This window comes from Oncorhynchus keta, chromosome 9, assembly GCF_023373465.1.
Source record: "Oncorhynchus keta strain PuntledgeMale-10-30-2019 chromosome 9, Oket_V2, whole genome shotgun sequence".
NCBI lineage: Eukaryota > Metazoa > Chordata > Actinopteri > Salmoniformes > Salmonidae > Oncorhynchus > Oncorhynchus keta.
The window spans coordinates 35523053-35540497 of NC_068429.1; the positions used below are offsets into that span (position 1 = coordinate 35523053).

The 17445-nt window shown below is 45.4% G+C and overlaps 1 protein-coding gene across 1 annotated transcript; it reads right to left on the reverse strand.

The window, feature by feature from the left end:
• Nucleotides 1–103: 103 nt before the first annotated feature.
• LOC118387639 (S-adenosylmethionine synthase-like) lies at nt 104–15441 on the reverse strand. Its single transcript, XM_035776210.2, has 9 exons — nt 15103–15441; nt 4413–4490; nt 4068–4190; nt 3826–3938; nt 3553–3696; nt 2332–2550; nt 1965–2147; nt 1622–1755; nt 104–1433 (listed from the first exon to the last, which is right to left on the reverse strand). The coding sequence occupies exons 1-9, from the start codon at nt 15191–15193 to the stop codon at nt 1331–1333; spliced, it is 1188 nt and encodes a 395-aa protein (XP_035632103.1). The 5' UTR covers nt 15194–15441; the 3' UTR covers nt 104–1330.
• Between the last annotated feature and the right edge of the window lie 2004 nt (nt 15442–17445).

Sequence of the window (17445 nt, forward strand, 5' to 3'; positions counted from 1 at the left end):
CAATTCAGTTGCTTCGCTGTTACAGTGCCCATGGACGTTAGTGCCGCAAGAGTAGCATGTTGATCAGAACAAAATAAAATAAAAAAGACACTTACATACAGAATGCTAGAATAGACTTTTATTCAGACTTCCCATGTGAGACAGAGTTTCTTTTGGAAATGGAACGTTTGAGAAAAGGGAAGGGGTGTTTCGGGGTCAAGAGACAGGCTATATCACATGTGATGGGTTGGGGATGGTTAGCAGTAGGCAGGGTTTGGGTGGAGAGGGAGGGAAAAGACTAGAAAAGGCACTTTTTCACCTTCAGTAACCAGACTGACAAGAAAGTAGAGAAAATAAGACCAAGTCCACACAGACCCAGAGAGCATTGTAAACAAGGCCGGTTTCTCTGTACTACACCAGCCAGACTTTTGCTTCCATCTGTGGGCCTATGGGAACAAAAACATTACATTTGTTTTACTTCTGGGAGGTCAGTCATCTCACAAACCCTCTTCGCTGAAATATAAATAACACCTGCGAATGCTTAGAGCACCACCTTGTGGCCGCAACCCAAAGTTTTTATGTAGAACACTTCTCAAGACAGCCCCTCATCAGGAGTGACAAGCTGAGTTTCTCTGTAAACACAGTCTAAGGAGGGGGAGTGCCTCACATTACATCTTCAAGTGACAAAGAACGAGAGAGAATTAGAGACATGGAAGGTACATCCCAACAAGCCAGAGGTCATTAGCAGCTTCTGACTCTGTAACACATCAGAAAACATGGTCTGAAGGGATTACACTTCCAAACAAGGTACCATATTTTACCAAACTCATATTCCTCTTCACCAATTACATTTTTGGTCACGTTTAACAAAATGGAAAAAAAGTTCAATTTTTATAATAGCTAAGGGGGACAAGAGTTGCATCCTAACTGCCCAATTACTCCTAGCAATCTTCAACCCTAAATGTGCCATGAATTATTTGACCCAATGGAGAAACATTGGGTGGGGGTTAGGTACAGAGAGGAGGGAAGGGGGTAGTCTTTAGCGAACATTCCACTCCTTGGCACATGACATGGAGTACAGGGAGTGGATTAGCTAAAGATATGGGTAGACAGGCTAGGGTGAGAATATATTTCTGTGAAGTCAAATCACTACAGAACAGTCAGAGGGAAAGACAGGGAAATGGAATTCAAGGAGTGTGCAAGCAGTTTCAAGTGGGTAAAGAGGGGACAGAGGTGTACCATTTTTCAATAAGGGAGTAGATAGCGTTTTGGGGGGGGGGGGGCATTCTTCCCTCCCAGAGTGTTGGTTTTTCTGTAGTACACCTACAGCTCTGGGTGGAAAGGTTGGGGTTCAGTATTTGAGCTTTTTGGGGACCTCCCAAGGGAAGGCCTCCCGCCCAAAGTGGCCATAGGCAGCGGTCCGCTGGTAGACAGGCTTTTTCAGGTCCAGCTCCCTGGAACAGAGAAACACAGTAAGGTGTCGGGTAAATAAAGAAATGCATAGATTATCAGAGGGCAAACCAAGCTGTGTAACATCACCATTTAAATGTAGAACCTCTCCGCCAACGAGAACCAGCTTTGACCCCATGGGACCCCTTGCTGACAAAAAGTGTTGCCGGCGACCACCATTGTTCCACACTACCTGACAATGACACCAGGGCGGAGGTCAAAGTTCTTCTTGACAATGTCCAGCAGCTCCCTCTCGCTCTTCTGGGAAGTCCCATAGTGGAAGATGGAGATGGACAGGGGATGGGCCACTCCAATGGCATAGGCTACCTGACAACACAGCCACTTATTAACAAACAGGATCAAGATTTACATGACAGGTAATTATAACATATGCTACCTTTACTTTTCATCTCATTGCGATGCATAACAGCTAGAAAGTGAATGACTCTTATAGCATTCAAAACCTGACTCCACAAGCTGAAGACCACAAAACAAAAGGCAAACCGTTAGGCAACAGTCATTAGCTCATTCCTCACCTGGACCAGTACACGCTTGCAGAGCTCAGCCTTCACCAGGGACTTGGCCACCCAGCGGGCAGCGTAGGCAGCAGAGCGGTCCACCTTAGTGTAGTCTTTCCCAGAGAAGGCCCCTCCACCGTGGGCCCCCCAGCCTCCGTAGGTGTCCACAATGATCTTACGTCCTGTCAGGCCAGCATCACCCTGTGAACAGGAGAGGAAGAGTAAGCCAAGTTGCCCAGGACAGCCGTGGAAGTGTCTGTATCTTGTGTTGATAAAGAGTGCCTACTTTTTAAAATCTGACAGATAATGTACCTACTTAATCACATCTCTAAGGATAGATTTTTTTCTTCCCGTACATTGTCTATGGGTCTAGAATATATCTCACCTGAGGACCTCCGATGACGAAGCGGCCGCTGGGCTGCAGGTGGTAGATGGTGTCGTCATCCAGGTACACAGTGGGCACCACTGCCTTCACAACCTGCTCCTTCAGCGCGTCGCGCATCTCATCCAGGCAAATGACCTCGTCGTGCTGCACAGACACCACGACAGTGTGCACACGCACTGGAAGCATGGCCCCACGGTCCTGCCTGTACTGAACAGTCACCTAGAGAGGGGGAGACGAGGTATGAAATGTAATTCAAAGTGTACAAGCATGTCTTACAAGGTAAGGCACGAGGATATCTGCATAAGAGTGGAGATAGCTGTGCCTGAAGCTGTGCCTGAAGTGTGCCTGAAAGGACTGCTTTATAACATACTTCTGGACAAGGAATTTCCATGAATTGTTTTGTGAACATAGCCGTAAAGGGTTGCCCTATCAACCGGGGCAAGTGACCCGAGGGGTTGTGCAACTTGAGCCTGCTCATTTGTCCCATTGGTCAGGAGATATATTTTTTTACTTGATTACAGCCAAAATGCAAATAATTCCACTAGACTGTTTTCTGGTTCCACCCCTGTGTACGGACATATTTTTATTGATATATTTTTTATAAATAGATGTCCTTTTCTCGCCAAGTGAACATAATCTTCTGGCAACCAAAGAAATACACCCGCCTTGCCCAATTGGTGAGTGCATTTCAGACCTTAACCCATAAGAGTCTAAACCAGGAGCGGTGGGGGTACTACTAAGCTATATGGAATGGTTAAGGTTATACCAAGGATCATTTTGCTATTTGATTTAGAATTGTAAGACTCCTTTAAATATATATACTTTTTAAATATATAAAAACGTATTTGATGAAAAACTATATGGCCTTATTGCCATTCGCCCATACCAAAACCTTGAAATAACAAATTCACTAAATGGAACAGATCGTCCCCCCAAAAATGTTCTGAAGAGTCTGTCCTATATCTGAGAAGTAGAAGATCAGGAATGTTTAAAAAAAAAATATATATATATATATATATATATATATATATATATATATTTTTAAATACATGTATTTAACCCCTTATTTTTGGCACTAAACAGTCTAGGCAGGGGGTTCTACTAAGCTATGTAGAATTGCTTTAAGAAGGTCATACCAAGGACAATTTTGCTATTTGATTTTGAATTTGAAATGTCAATCCCTGCCGTTCTTGGTGTATAGACTGCGGTGCTGAATCTAACCTGAGTTTTGGAGTCTGGTCTCAGCCAGGGCAGGGTTCCGTTGCGGCGCAGTTCAGCCATCTTGGCATTGAGCTTGTGGGCGAGGACGATGGTGAGGGGCATACACTCCTCAGTCTCATCAGTGGCATAACCAAACATCAGACCCTGTAACGAAAAACACAGTCAAGCACTTGGTGTGGAGACTAAAACCATAAACACTGATATGCAGTTGAGCACGAGGTCCAGTCGATTAGTCACCGACTCACAAACGGTCAACGACAAGAGCCTTCTAACCTGGTCTCCAGCCCCCACATCCTCCTCTTTGCGGTCCAGGTGAACACCCTGAGCGATGTCAGGGGATTGCTGCTCCAGGGCCACAAGGACGTTGCAGGTCTTATAGTCAAAGCCTATGGGAAGTGAATAGAGTCAAACCTCAGTGTTAATTACTGTCTGTATATCTTTTCCAAAGCTAACCCTGTGACTCCTTAAAACCATGTATTCAATTCAATGAAATCAGAGCAAATTTGCCATAATACCCTTGGATGAGTCATCATAGCCAATCTGCTTGATGGTGTCCCTGACGACCTTCTGGTAATCTACGTTGGCCCTGGAGGTGACCTCCCCTGCCAACAGAATCATCCCAGTCTTAGCCACCGTCTCTGAAAAGATGCAGACAGAAAGAGAAAGCACATGAGCAAAAGACTGGGGACAGATGGAGTGAAATCAAGTGAAGGAAAGTGGGTGAGACTAAGGTAAACATGTGCATTAGCTAACTAGGATGGGGGAGGGGCAAAGTAAGGGCATGTTACAGCATCAGACAGTGCAACATGGACAAACCTATAGAAACATTTTCTTTGTTTATAGATGTGATTGATCCTTACCACATGCCACTTTGGCATCAGGGTCCTGCTTGAGATGCGCATCAAGCACAGCATCGCTGATCTGGTCACAAAGCTTATCTGTCAAACAAGAGAAACAAGAGTTATGGGGTGTATCCTGTAGCAAAATAATATCCTGCTAAACAATTCCCCAGACAGGTTATACCTGCAAAACCAAGACCCGTATGGACCAAACTTGCAACACAAGCCAGACTCCGCAGCCAAGTATACAGTGCATTCGGAAAGTATTCAGACCTCTTGACATTTCCCACATTACAGCCGTACTCTAAAATGGATTAAATTGTTTTTCCCCCTCTCAATCGACACGCAATACCCCATAATGACAAAGCAAAAACAGGTTTAGACATTTGTCAAAAAAACAGAAATATCAAATTTACAGTTGAAACACCTTCGGCAGCGATTACAGCAGCAAGTCTTGTTGGGTATGACGCTACAAGCTTGGCACACCTGTATTTGGAGAGTTTCTCCCATTCTTCTCTGCAGATCAAGCTGTGTCATTGCACACCTATTTTCAGGTCTCTCCAGAGATGTTCGATCGGGTTCAAGTCTGGGCTCTGGCTGGGCCACTCAAGAACATTCAGAGTCTTGTCCCGAAGTCACTCCTGCGTTGTCTTGGCTGTGTGCTTAGGGTCATTGTCATCAGTCGGAGGTCCAGAGCACTCTGGAGCAGGTTTCCATCAAGGATCTCTCTACTTTGCTCCGTTCATCATTCTCTCAATCCTGACAAGTCTCCCAGTCCCTTCCGCTGAAAAACATCCACATAGCAGGATGCGGCCACCATGCCTCACTGAAGGGACGGTGCCAGGTTATCTGCATACGTGACCCTTAGCATTCAGGCCAAAAAGGTAAATCTTGGTTTCATCAGACAAGAGAATTTTGTTTGTCATGGTCAGAGCCCTTTAGGTGCCTTTTGGCAAACTCCAAGCAGGCGGTCATGTGCCTTTTAGTGAAGAGTGGTGTCTGTCTGGCCACTTTACCATAAAGGCCTGATTGGTGGAGTGCTGCAGAGATTGTTGTCCTTCTGAAAGGTTCTTCCATCTCCACAGAGGAACTCAGGAGCTGTCAGTGACCATCAGATTCACCTCCCTGACCAAAGCCCTTCTCCCCAGTTTGCTCAGCTTGGCCGGGCAGCCAGCTCTAGGAACAGTCTTGGTGGTTCTACACTTCTTCTGTTTAAGAATGGAGGCCACTGTGGTCTTGGGTAACATCAATGCTGCCAAATCTCTGTTGTACTCTTCCCCAGATCTGTGCCTAAACACAATCCTGTCTCGGAGCTCTAGACAATTCCTTTGACCTCATGGCTTGGTTTTTGCTCTGACATGCACTGTCAAATGTGGGACTTTATATAGACATCATGTCCAATTTACCACAGGTGGACTCCAAGTTGTAGAAAAATCAAGGATGATCAATGGAAACAGAATGCACCTGAGCTCAATCTCGAGTCTCATAGCAAAGGGTCTGAATACTTGTTTTTCTTCATAATTTTGCAATAATTTCCCAACCCGTTTTCTCCATGTCATTATGGGGTATTGTGTATAGATTGACGAGAAACAATTAAATAATACGGCTCTAAAGTAACAAAATAGGGAAGGCGTCAGAATACTCCGAATGCACTGTATGAGCGACCGCTGCAAAGTCCTACAGTTGCCACATTCCTAACAGCAATACATTCACACCCTGGCCTGCAGCCCTGCAGGGAGACAGGTGCAGTTATTGGATCAAGCGTCTACAAGACCTCACAACACCAGCACTATGTTGACTTTATCATGTGCGCTGTATCATTAACAGTGACCGCTTTCTCAAAGCAGTTTCTTGTGCCAAAAGGTACATGCAACAGGCTGCCCACAGTTGCACTGCAGTCCCCGGAGAAGAGCCCTAGGCCTATATTAAGAATGGAGATAAGGCTAGATAATCATCTGCAATGAAGCGGTCCTCCTCCCCCATATGTGGAGTGAGTACGGCACTTAAACTTGCATTAGACAGCTGTAGCCAGAACACCTGGTTAGCTACTGTAATGCAAATTTAGTAGACTTACTTAGCATTAGCAAAGACAAAAAATGCGAAAACAAGTTTTAAAAAATATATTTAAAAAGAATCCTTGTTCACCTAAGTACTCAAAACATTTGCTACGAGACTCGAAATTGAGTTCAATTGCATCCCGTTTCCATTGATCATGCTTGAGATGTTTCTACAAATTTGATTGGAGTAAACCTGTGGTAAAATCAATTGATTGGTCATGATTTGGAAAGGCACACCTGTCTATACAAGGTCCCACAGTAGACAGTCATGTCAGAGCAAAAACCAAGCCATGGGTTCAAAGAAATGTCCGCAGAGCTCCGGGACTGTAGGCACAGATCTGAGGAAGGGTACCAAAACATTTATGCAGCTTTGAAGGTCCAAGAACACAGGGGCCTCCAACAATCTTAAACAAAAAGTTTGGAACCACCAAGACAATTCCTAGAGCTCTGTGGAGATGGAAGAACCTTCCAGAAGGACAACAATCTCTGCAGCACTCCACCAATCAGGCCTTTATGGTAAAGTGGCCAGACAGACACCACTCCTCAGTAAAAGGCACATGACAGTCCATTTGGAGTTTGCCAAATGGCACTTAAAGGACTGCCCATGAGAAACAAGTTTGAACTAATTTGCTTGAAAGCCAAGCTTCACATCTGGAGGAAACCTGGCACCATCCCTGACAGTGAAGCATGGTGGTGGCAGCATTATGCTGTTCTCACATAAACACCATTACCCCAGAAACCCTAGACCCCACTCCAATTTGCATACTGCCCCAACAGACCCACAGATGACAATCTCTATTGCACTCCACACTGCCCTTTCCCACCTGGATAAAAAGGAACACCTATGTGAGAATGCTATTCATTAACTACAGCTCAGGGTTCAACACCATAGTGCCCTCAAAGCTCATCAACAAGCTAAGGACCCTGGGACTAAACTCCCTCTGCAACTGGATCCTGGACTTCTGGATGGGCCACCCCCAGGTGGTAAGGGTAGGTAACAACATTCACCACAGTGATCCTCAACACAGGGTCCCCTCAAGGGTGTGTGCGCAGTCCCCCCCTGCACTCCCTGTTCACTCATGACTGCATGGGGTGGGGGGCGCACAACTCCAACGCCATCATTAAGTTTGCCGATGACAACAGCCTGATCACCGACAACAACGAGACAGTCTATAGGGAGGTCAGAGACCTGGTCGTGTGGTCCAGGACAACAACCTCTACCTCAACGTGATCAAGATCAAGGAGATGATTGTGGACTACAGGAAAAAGAGGACAGTACACCCCCATTCTCAATGGGGCTGCAGTGGAGCAGGTTGAGAGCTAAGTTCCTTGGTTTCCACATCACCAACAAACAAACATGGTCCAAGAACAGCAAGACAGTTGTTTAGAGGGCACGACAAAAACCTATTTCCCCCCCAGGAGACTGAAAATATTTGGCATGGGTCCTCAGGTCCTCAAAAGATTCTACAGCTGCACCACCGAGAGCATCTTGACTGGTTGCATCACTGCCTGGTATGGCAACTGCTCAACCTCAGTCAGCAAGGCACTACAGAGGGTAGTGCGAACAGCCCAACATCCCTGGGGCCAAGCTTCCTGCCATCCAGGACCTCTATACCAGGCAGTGTCAGAGGAAGGCCATAAAAATTGTCGAGGACCCCAGCCACTCTAGACTGTTCTTGTTCTCTCTGCTACCACAAGGCAAGCAGTACCGGAGCACCAAGTCGAGGGCCAAGAGGCTTCTAAACAGCTTCTTCCCTCAAGCAATAAAACTCCTGAACACCTACTCAAATTGTTACCCAGACTATTTACATTGCCGCCACCCCCCCCTCCAATCTTGCAACCTTACAGTTAACTAGTCCAACGCTCTAACCACATGCACTCCACAAGGAGCCTGCCTGTTACGCGAATGCAGTAGAAGCCAAGGTAAATTGCTAGCTAGCATTAAACTTATAAAAAAATCATAATCTCTAGTTATAGCTACTAATCCAGGTTAGCAGGCAATATTAACCAAGTGAAATTGTCATTTCTCTTGCGCTCATTGCACGCAGAGTCAGGGTATATGCAACAGTTTGGGCTGCCTGGCTCATTGCGAACTAATTTGCCAGAATTTTACATAATTATGACAACATTGAAGGTTGTGCAATGTAACAAGAATATTTAGACTTAGGGATGCCACCCGTTAGATAAAATACCGAACGGTTCCGTATTTGACTGAAATAATTAACGCTTGGTTTTCGAGATGATAGTTTCCGGATTCGACCATATTAATGAAGGTCCGTATTTCTGTGTTTTATTATGTTATAATTAAGTCTGATTTGACAGAGCAGTCTGAGCAGCAGCAGGCTCGTAATCACTCATTCAAACCGCACTTTCGTGCGTTTTGCCAGCAGCTCTTCACAAGCACAGCGCTGTTTATGACTTCAAGCCTATCAGCCTAATGGCTGGTGTAACCAATGTGAAATGGCTAGCTAGTTAGCTGGGTGTGCGCTAATAGCATTTCAAACGTCACTCGCCCTGACACTTGGAGTAGTTATTCCTCTTGCGCTGCAAGGGCCGCGGCTTTTGTGGAGTTATGGGTAACGCTGCTTCTCGTGTGGCTGTTGTCGATGTGTTCTTGGTTCGAGCCCAGGTAGGGGCGAGGAGAGGGACAGAAGCTATACTCTTACACTGGCAATACTAAAGTGCCTATAAGAACATCCAATATTCAAAGGTATATGAAATACAAATGGTATAGAGAGAAATAGTCCTATAAATACTATATGAACTACAACCTAAAACCTCTTACCTTGGAATATTGAAGTCTCATGTTAAAAGGAACCACCAACTTTCATATGTTCTCATGTTCTGAGCAAGGAACTTGAACGTTTGCAATATGTGCCATGAAGAAAGTAAAAGAGCTTTTTTACAACACTTTGTTTTTGCATTATTCAAACCAAATTGCACAGGTTTTATTATTTATTTGAGGCTAAATTGATTTTATTGATGCATTATAATAAGTTAAAATAAGTGTCCATTCAGTATCGTTGTAATTGTCATTATTACAAATAAATAAATAAAATCGGCTGATTAATCGGTATTGGTCCTTCAATAATCTGTATCGGCGTTAAAATCATAAAATCGATCAACCTCTGAAGTCTACCTACATGTACATATTACCTCAACCGGTGCCCGAGCACATCAACTCTGTACCCCCCCCCGTATTAAGTCTATTGTTATTTTACTGTTGCTCTTAAATTACTAGTTACTTTATATCTAATCCATATATTTTTAAACTGCATTGTTGGTTAGGGGATCGTAAGTTAGCATTACACTAAGGTCTACACCTGTTGTATTCAGCACATGTGATTAATACAATTTGATTTGATGTTTTTCAGCAGCAGGGACTGGGAGACTAGTCAGGAGCGAGGGATAAGTTAATGTAGCAAAGTAGAGAGATCCTTGATAAACACCTGCTCCAGAACATTCAGGACTTTAGACTGGGGCGAAGGTTCACCTTCCAACAGGACAACTCCCCTAAGCACACAGCCGAGATAAAGCAGGAATGGCGTCGGGACAAGTCTCTCTGAATGTCCTTGAGCTGCCCAGCCAGAGCCCGGACTTGAACCCGATCGAAAGTCTCTGGAGATTAGCGTAGCCTTTTCTGTAGCCTGTCAACTATGTGTCTGTCTATCCCTGTTCTCTCCTCTCTGCACAGACCATACAAACGCTCCACACCGCGTGGCCGCGACCACCCTAATCTGGTGGTCCCAGCGCGTACGACCCACGTGGAGTTCCAGGTCTCCGGTAGCCTCTGGAACTGCCGATCTGCGGCCAACAAGGCAGAGTTCATCTCAGCCTATGCCTCCCTCCAGTCCCTTGACTTCTTGGCACTGACGGAAACATGGATCACCACAGATAACACTGCTACTCCTACTGCTCTCTCCTCGTCCGCCCACGTGTTCTCGCACACCCGAGAGCTTCTGGTCAGCGGGGTGGTGGCACCGGGATCCTCATCTCTCCCAAGTGGTCTTTCTCTCTTTCTCCCCTTACCCATCTGTCTATTGCCTCCTTTGAATTCCATGCTGTCACAGTTACCAGCCCTTTCAAGCTTAACATCCTTATCATTTATCGCCCTCCAGGTTCCCTCTGAGAGTTCATCAATGAGCTTGATGCCTTGATAAGCTCCTTTCCTGAGGACGGCTCACCTCTCACAGTTCTGGGCGACTTTAACCTCCCCACGTCTACCTTTGACTCATTCCTCTCTGCCTCCTTCTTTCCACTCCTCTCCTCTTTTGACCTCACCCTCTCACCTTCCCCCTACTCACAAGGCAGGCAATACGCTTGACCTCATCTTTACTAGATGCTGTTCTTCCACTAACATCATTGCAACTCCCTCCAAGTCTCCGACCACTACCTTGTATCCTTTTCCCTCTCGCTCTCATCCAACACTTCCCACACTGCCCCTACTCGGATGGTATCGCGCCGTCCCAACCTTCGCTCTCTCTCCCCCCGCTACTCTCTCCTCTTCCATCCTATCATCTCTTCCCTCTGCTCAAACTTTCTCCAACCTATCTCCTGATTCTGCCTCCTCAACCCTCCTCTCCTCCCTTACTGCATCCTTTGACTCTCTATGTCCCCTATCCTCCAGGCCGGCTCGGTCCTCCCCTCCCGCTCCGTGGCTCGACGACTCATTGCGAGCTCACAGAACAGGGCTCCGGGCAGCCGAGCGGAAATGGAGGAAAACTTCGCCTCCCTGCGGACCTGGCATCCTTTCACTCCCTCCTCTCTACATTTTCCTCCTCTGTCTCTGCTGCTAAAGCCACTTTCTACCATTCTAAATTCCAAGCATCTGCCTCTAACCCTAGGAAGCTCTTTGCCACCTTCTCCTCCCTCCTGAATCCCCCCTCCTCCCTCTCTGCAGATGACTTCGTCAACCATTTTGAAAAGAAGGTCGATGACATCCGATCCTCGTTTGCTAAGTCAAACGACACCGCTGGTTCTGCTCACACTGCCCTACCCTATGCTCTGACCTCTTTCTCCCCTCTCTCTCCAGATGAAATCTCGCGTCTTGTGACGGCCGGCCGCCCAACAACCTGCCCGCTTGACCCTATCCCCTCCTCTCTTCTCCAGACCATTTCCGGAGACCTTCTCCCTTACCTCACCTCGCTCATCAACTCATCCCTGACCGCTGGCTACGTCCCTCCCGTCTTCAAGAGAGCGAGAGTTGCACCCCTTCTGAAAAAACCTACACTCGATCCCTCCGATGTCAACAACTACAGACCAGTATCCCTTCTCTCTTTTCTCTCCAAAACTCTTGAGCGTGCCGTCCTTGGCCAGCTCTACCGCTATCTCTCTCAGAATGACCTTCTTGATCCAAATCAGTCAGGTTTCAAGACTAGTCATTCAACTGAGACTGCTCTTCTCTGTATCACGGAGGCGCTCCGCACTGCTAAAGCTAACTCTCTCTCCTCTGCTCTCATCCTTCTAGACCTATCGGCTGCCTTCGATACTGTGAACCATCAGATCCTCCTCTCCACCCTCTCCGAGTTGGGCATCTCCGGCGCGGCCCACGCTTGTTGCGTCCTACCTGACAGGTCGCTCCTACCAGGTGGCGTGGCGAGAATCTGTCTCCTCACCACGCGCTCTCACCACTGGTGTCCCCCAGGGCTCTGTTCTAGGCCCTCTCTTATTCTCGCTATACACCAAGTCACTTGGCTCTGTCATAACCTCACATGGTCTCTCCTATCATTGCTATGCAGACGACACACAATTAATCTTCTCCTTTCCCCCTTCTGATGACCAGGTGGCGAATCGCATCTCTGCATGTCTGGCAGACATATCAGTGTGGATGACGGATCACCACCTCAAGCTGAACCTCAGCAAGACTGAGCTCCTCTTCCTCCCGGGGAAGGACTGCCCGTTCCATGATCTCGCCATCACGGTTGACAACTCCATTGTGTCCTCCTCCCAGAGCGCTAAGAACCTTGGCGTGATCCTGGACAACACCCTGACGTTCTCAACTAACATCAAGGCGGTGTCCCGTTCCTGTAGGTTCATGCTCTACAACATCCGCAGAGTACGACCCTGCCTCACACAGGAAGCGGCGCAGGTCCTAATCCAGGCACTTGTCATCTCCCGTCTTGATTACTGCAACTCGCTGTTGGCTGGGCTCCCTGCCTGTGCCATTAAACCCCTACAACTCATCCAGAACGCCGCAGCCCGTCTGGTGTTCAACCTTCCCAAGTTCTCTCACGTCACCCCGCTCCTCCGCTCTCTCCACTGGCTTCCAGTTGAAGCTCGCATCCGCTACAAGACCATGGTGCTCGCCTACGGAGCTGTGAGGGGAACGGCACCTCAGTACCTCCAGGCTCTGATCAGGCCCTACGTTCATCCACCTCTGGCCTGCTCGCCTCCCTACCACTGAGGAGGTACAGTTCCCGTTCAGCCCAGTCAAAACTGTTCGCTGCTCTGGCCCCCCAATGGTGGAACAAACTCCCTCACGACGCCAGGACAGCGGAGTCAATCACCACCTTCCGGAGACACCTGAAACCCCACCTCTTCAAGGAATACCTAGGATAGGGTAAGTAAGGGTAAGTAATCCTTCTCCCCCCCCAACAAGATTTAGATGCAAGTGGCTGTTCCACTGGTTGTCATAAGGTGTATGCACCAATTTGTAAGTCGCTCTGGATAAGAGCGTCTGCTAAATGACTTAAATGTAATGTAAATGTGCTTCAACAAAGTACTGAGTAAAGGGTCTGAATACTTATGTAAATAAGGCCTAAGTTTGTTTGATTCTCATAAATTTGCTAAAATGTCTAAAAACCTGTTTGCTTTGTCATTATTGGGTAGTGTGTGTAGATTGAGGGGAAAAAACAATTGTGTACATTTTAGAATAAGGCTGTAGCATAACAAAAAGTGGAAAAAGGTGTGAATACCTTCCAAATTACCTGTATTTCTATGCTTTGGTTATGTACACAAGCTTCAAACAACTTAAAAGTATTTTCCATAACCAAACATATTGTAAGTGGTTTAGATGGTATAGTGAATCAGGCTAACTATTAGAATAGTAGCAACCAGGAAATGGCAGAGCGACTTTAATAATACGTTTCAGTTATTTTGGATAAAATTCCTCTCGTTTTAATTCCCACTAACGTAAGTTGAAATTTAACTGTTTTAAACTTCTGGCTTTCCACTATATTGTGTTTTTGTGCAGACCAATACTATAGGGTGTCCACTCCCACTGCCCAGTGGGCACTACCAAGACATATGATTCTTCATGTTCTGAATCATTCAGTGTGGTCTCAACATTTAATTACAATCATATCCCAAAAGTCTGATTTCATAACCTAATATATACAATAAGCACTGGGTTCCTGAGTGGTGCAGCAGTCTAAGGCAGTGAGAATTTTAAACGTTGTGGTGACTGTCTGCAAAATTGTTTCCGCCAGTCGCAAAAAGACAAATAACTTGACAAACTGAATTAAATGTAAATGGTACTGTGCTCCATTGACATTTCACAGAAATATGCTTGCTTTCGTAAAAAAAAAAGGAATTTCATGTGCATAATGTGAAAAACATATACTAAAATACTACATGCGCTGTATCAAAATCAATATCTATGTTATCTGTATATTTGTTTATGTTCTCCAGATTCGAGAAGATTAGTTCAGCCGTAAACCTGTCCATTTATCCTTAATTCTTGCACAGCATCCAGCCTCACTGTTTTCCAGAGTTTTGACCACTTTTCTCTAGTTGGCCTCCATTGATTTAGTCACTAATTTTAACCATCCTACAAGGGTAAGAACACCATTAACATTTGAACGGATTATGAGAGACATGCAGTTTGGACCATTGGTTCTTAGAGTATCTACACAATAATTGTTTTTAACATTGTTCAAAAGATGCGTTTTTGAACGGATATCCTAAATAGGGAGCAATGTTGTCGTGTAAATACACCAGCGTTATTATGTTACGCGGCCCAATGCTTCTGCCATTCAACTGAACCGCACTGTAATGAACTAAGATAGACAACCGCAGTACTGACCGTTTGAGAGCTCAGTTTACCCAGTGACCAGATAACAACAAGCTACTGTACTCATCACGCGCAGTCGTGAAAGATGTCACTAACGGGCTCTGTCTATTGATGCAACACCGGTGTTCGACTCGGGCAAATGTACGAACACATTTACTGTAAGAAACGAATATATAAAAACAATATGGAATACATGTTCCGTTTTTCAACGAACGTGCCGTGCCACCTATCAGAGGTGGTTTAACAATCCAGACAAGTAATTTAGTGACCTACTTTTCTGGATTAGCATTATCGGCTACTAGCTAGCTAGCTTGACACCACATGCTAGGGCAAAGGCATCCCGCGTGGCCTGAACATAAACTGGAAAGAAATGGGTCTGACCCTATCGCGTGTTCCCCATTCATAACACCGTCCGTCTCAAAGATCAGAAAATTTGAAAAATTGTCAATTAACTAGCTGGCGAGCCATACAAACAGTATATTAAGTAACATTATGCGTGTTCGTAAATATGCCTGGCACCCATTTTTTAGCACTTTGTTACTGTAGTTGTTACTGAATCTACGCCATGACCTTGTGTCGAAAAATAGAAACTAGCGAACGTTGCCGAGCTAGCTAAAATAAGACCGAGGCATTGCAAACTCACCTGGATGACCTTCTCCAACAGATTCAGAGGTGAACAAAAAGCAGTCATCTTCAATGAGCGAGTTATGGAAACCATTCAATTGCCGGTTCATTTTAAAGGAATTGTTATTTGCCGAGCTATAACTAGCTACATAAAATGTGTCAACTGTGGTTTAACAAAATATGATTTCTGATATTAATTATAATTCCCAATAAACATAAACAAAAAATACCGGTACCAGCCTCTGAAGACTAGTTATTTGGCCGGTATTCTCGGAAAAACAAATTGGTGGTGTTGGTATTTATCCTTTTTCTTGCGTCTTCTTCTTCCGGATTGGGTTGGCGGATCGCATTCAACTTTCAAGGTGCATACACTGCCACCTACTGGAGTGTAAGGCCAGTCACAGCCTAACTACATAAAATCATCTTTTTTAATCATGTTCCTCTAAGAAAGTAAAATAGAGCTCCTAGACACCACTTTCCTCCACCACTACACCACCCAAACCCCAATCCAGCCTCTCTAACCCTTTCACACAGTCGCTCCCTATCTACATCATACAATTCACAAATATCAACACGTGCTCCACCGTTTCCTTCTCTAAACACTCATCACACAGACCTGTTTCATGTCTCTCTATCATCCACAACGTGGCAATCAAACCTGTACTCCCAAACCATAGTCTACTCCACACAACATCCTCTCTAGTACATCTCATACTGACCGATGCATGCAATACAATTGCCTCCCCTTACTACTAGTGTCCCATTCCCTGCCAAAGATTAAGCCCGTTTGCCCAGATTAAGCACTTGACTTCCCTACGACCAAGTGGGACCTAAATAGCACAGGAGGTTGATGGCACCTTAGCTGGGAGGATGGGTTCGTGGTAATGGGTGGAGCGGAATAAGTGGAATGGTATCCTGGTTTCCATGTGTTTGATGCCATTCCATTCGTTCTGTTCTAGCCATAATCATTAGCCGTCCTCCCCTCAGCAGCCTCCACTGGTTCATACCCAGCTTCTTGCCTATTCAACATGCTAAATTCCATAAAATTATGTCATGGCTTTAGAAGCTTCTGATAGGCTAATTGACATAATTTGAGTCAATTGGAGGTGTACCTGTGGATGTATTTCAAGGCCTACCTTCAATCTCAATGCCTCTTTGTTTGACATCAAGGGAAAATCAAAAGAAATCAGGTAGGTACCACATTCATTTGTACAAACAACTTTTAAGCAAGTATAAACACCATGGGACCACGCAGCCGTTATACTGCTCAGGAAGGAGATGCGGTCTGTCTCCTAGAGATGAACGTACTTTGGTGCGAAAAGTGCAAATCAATCCCAGAACAACAGCAAAGGACCTTGTGAAGATGCTGGAGGAAACAGGTACAAATGTATCTATACCCCACAGTAAAACGAGTCCTATATCGACATAACCTGAAAGGCTGCTCAGCAAGGAAGAAGCCACTGCTCCAAAACCGCCACAAAAAAAGCCAGACTACGGTTTGCAACTGCACATGGGGTCAAAAACCACACTTTTTGGAGAAATGTCCTCTGGTCTGATGAAACAAAAATATAACTTTTTGACCATAAAAACCATTGTTATGTTTGGAGGAAAAAGGGGGAGGCTCGCAAGCTGAAGAACACCATCCCAAACATGAAGCACGGGGGTGGCAGCATCATGTTGTGGGGGTGCTTTGCTGCAGGAGGGTCTGGTGCACTTAACAAAATAGATGGCATTATGAGGAAGGACAATGATGTGGATATATTGAATAAACATCTCAAGACATCAGTCAGGAAGTTGAAGCTTGGTCGCACATGGGTTTTCCAAATGGACAATGTCCCCAAGCATACTTCCAAGGTTGTGGCAAAATGGCTTAAGGACAACAAAGTCAAGGTATTGGAGTGGCCATCACAAAGCCCTGACCTCAATCCCATTGAAAATTTGTGGACAGAACTGAAAAAGCATGTGCGAGCATGGAGGCCTCTATCTCTACTCAGTTACACCAGCTCTGTCAGGAGGAATGGGCCAAAATTCACCCAACATATTGTGGGAAGCTTGTGGAAGGCTACCCGAAACGTTTGACCCAAGTTAAACAATTTAAAGGCAATGCTACCAAATACTAATTGAGTGTATGTATACTTCTGACCCACTGGGAATGTGATGAAAAAAATAAAATATGAAATAATTCTCTACTATTATTCTGACATGTCACATTCTTAAAATAAAGTGGTGATCATAACTGACTGAGTTTAAATGTATTTGGCTAAGGCGTACGTAAACTTCCGACTTCAACTCTATTTACAAAAAAATATATGTGGGATTGGAAATGATGCAGACAATTACGTTGATGGAATCCATAATCTAT

Coding starts and splice junctions, on each gene's coding strand:
- LOC118387639 (XM_035776210.2), bottom strand. CDS start 15,193: ATGAACCGGCAATTGAATGGTTTCCATAACTCGCTCATTGAAGATGAC. Junction 4,191..4,412: donor TGATGCCAAAGTGGCATGTG/GTAAGGATCAAT, acceptor GCATCTTTTCAG/AGACGGTGGCTAAGACTGGG. Junction 1,434..1,621: donor CGCCCTGGTGTCATTGTCAG/GTAGTGTGGAAC, acceptor TCTCTGTTCCAG/GGAGCTGGACCTGAAAAAGC.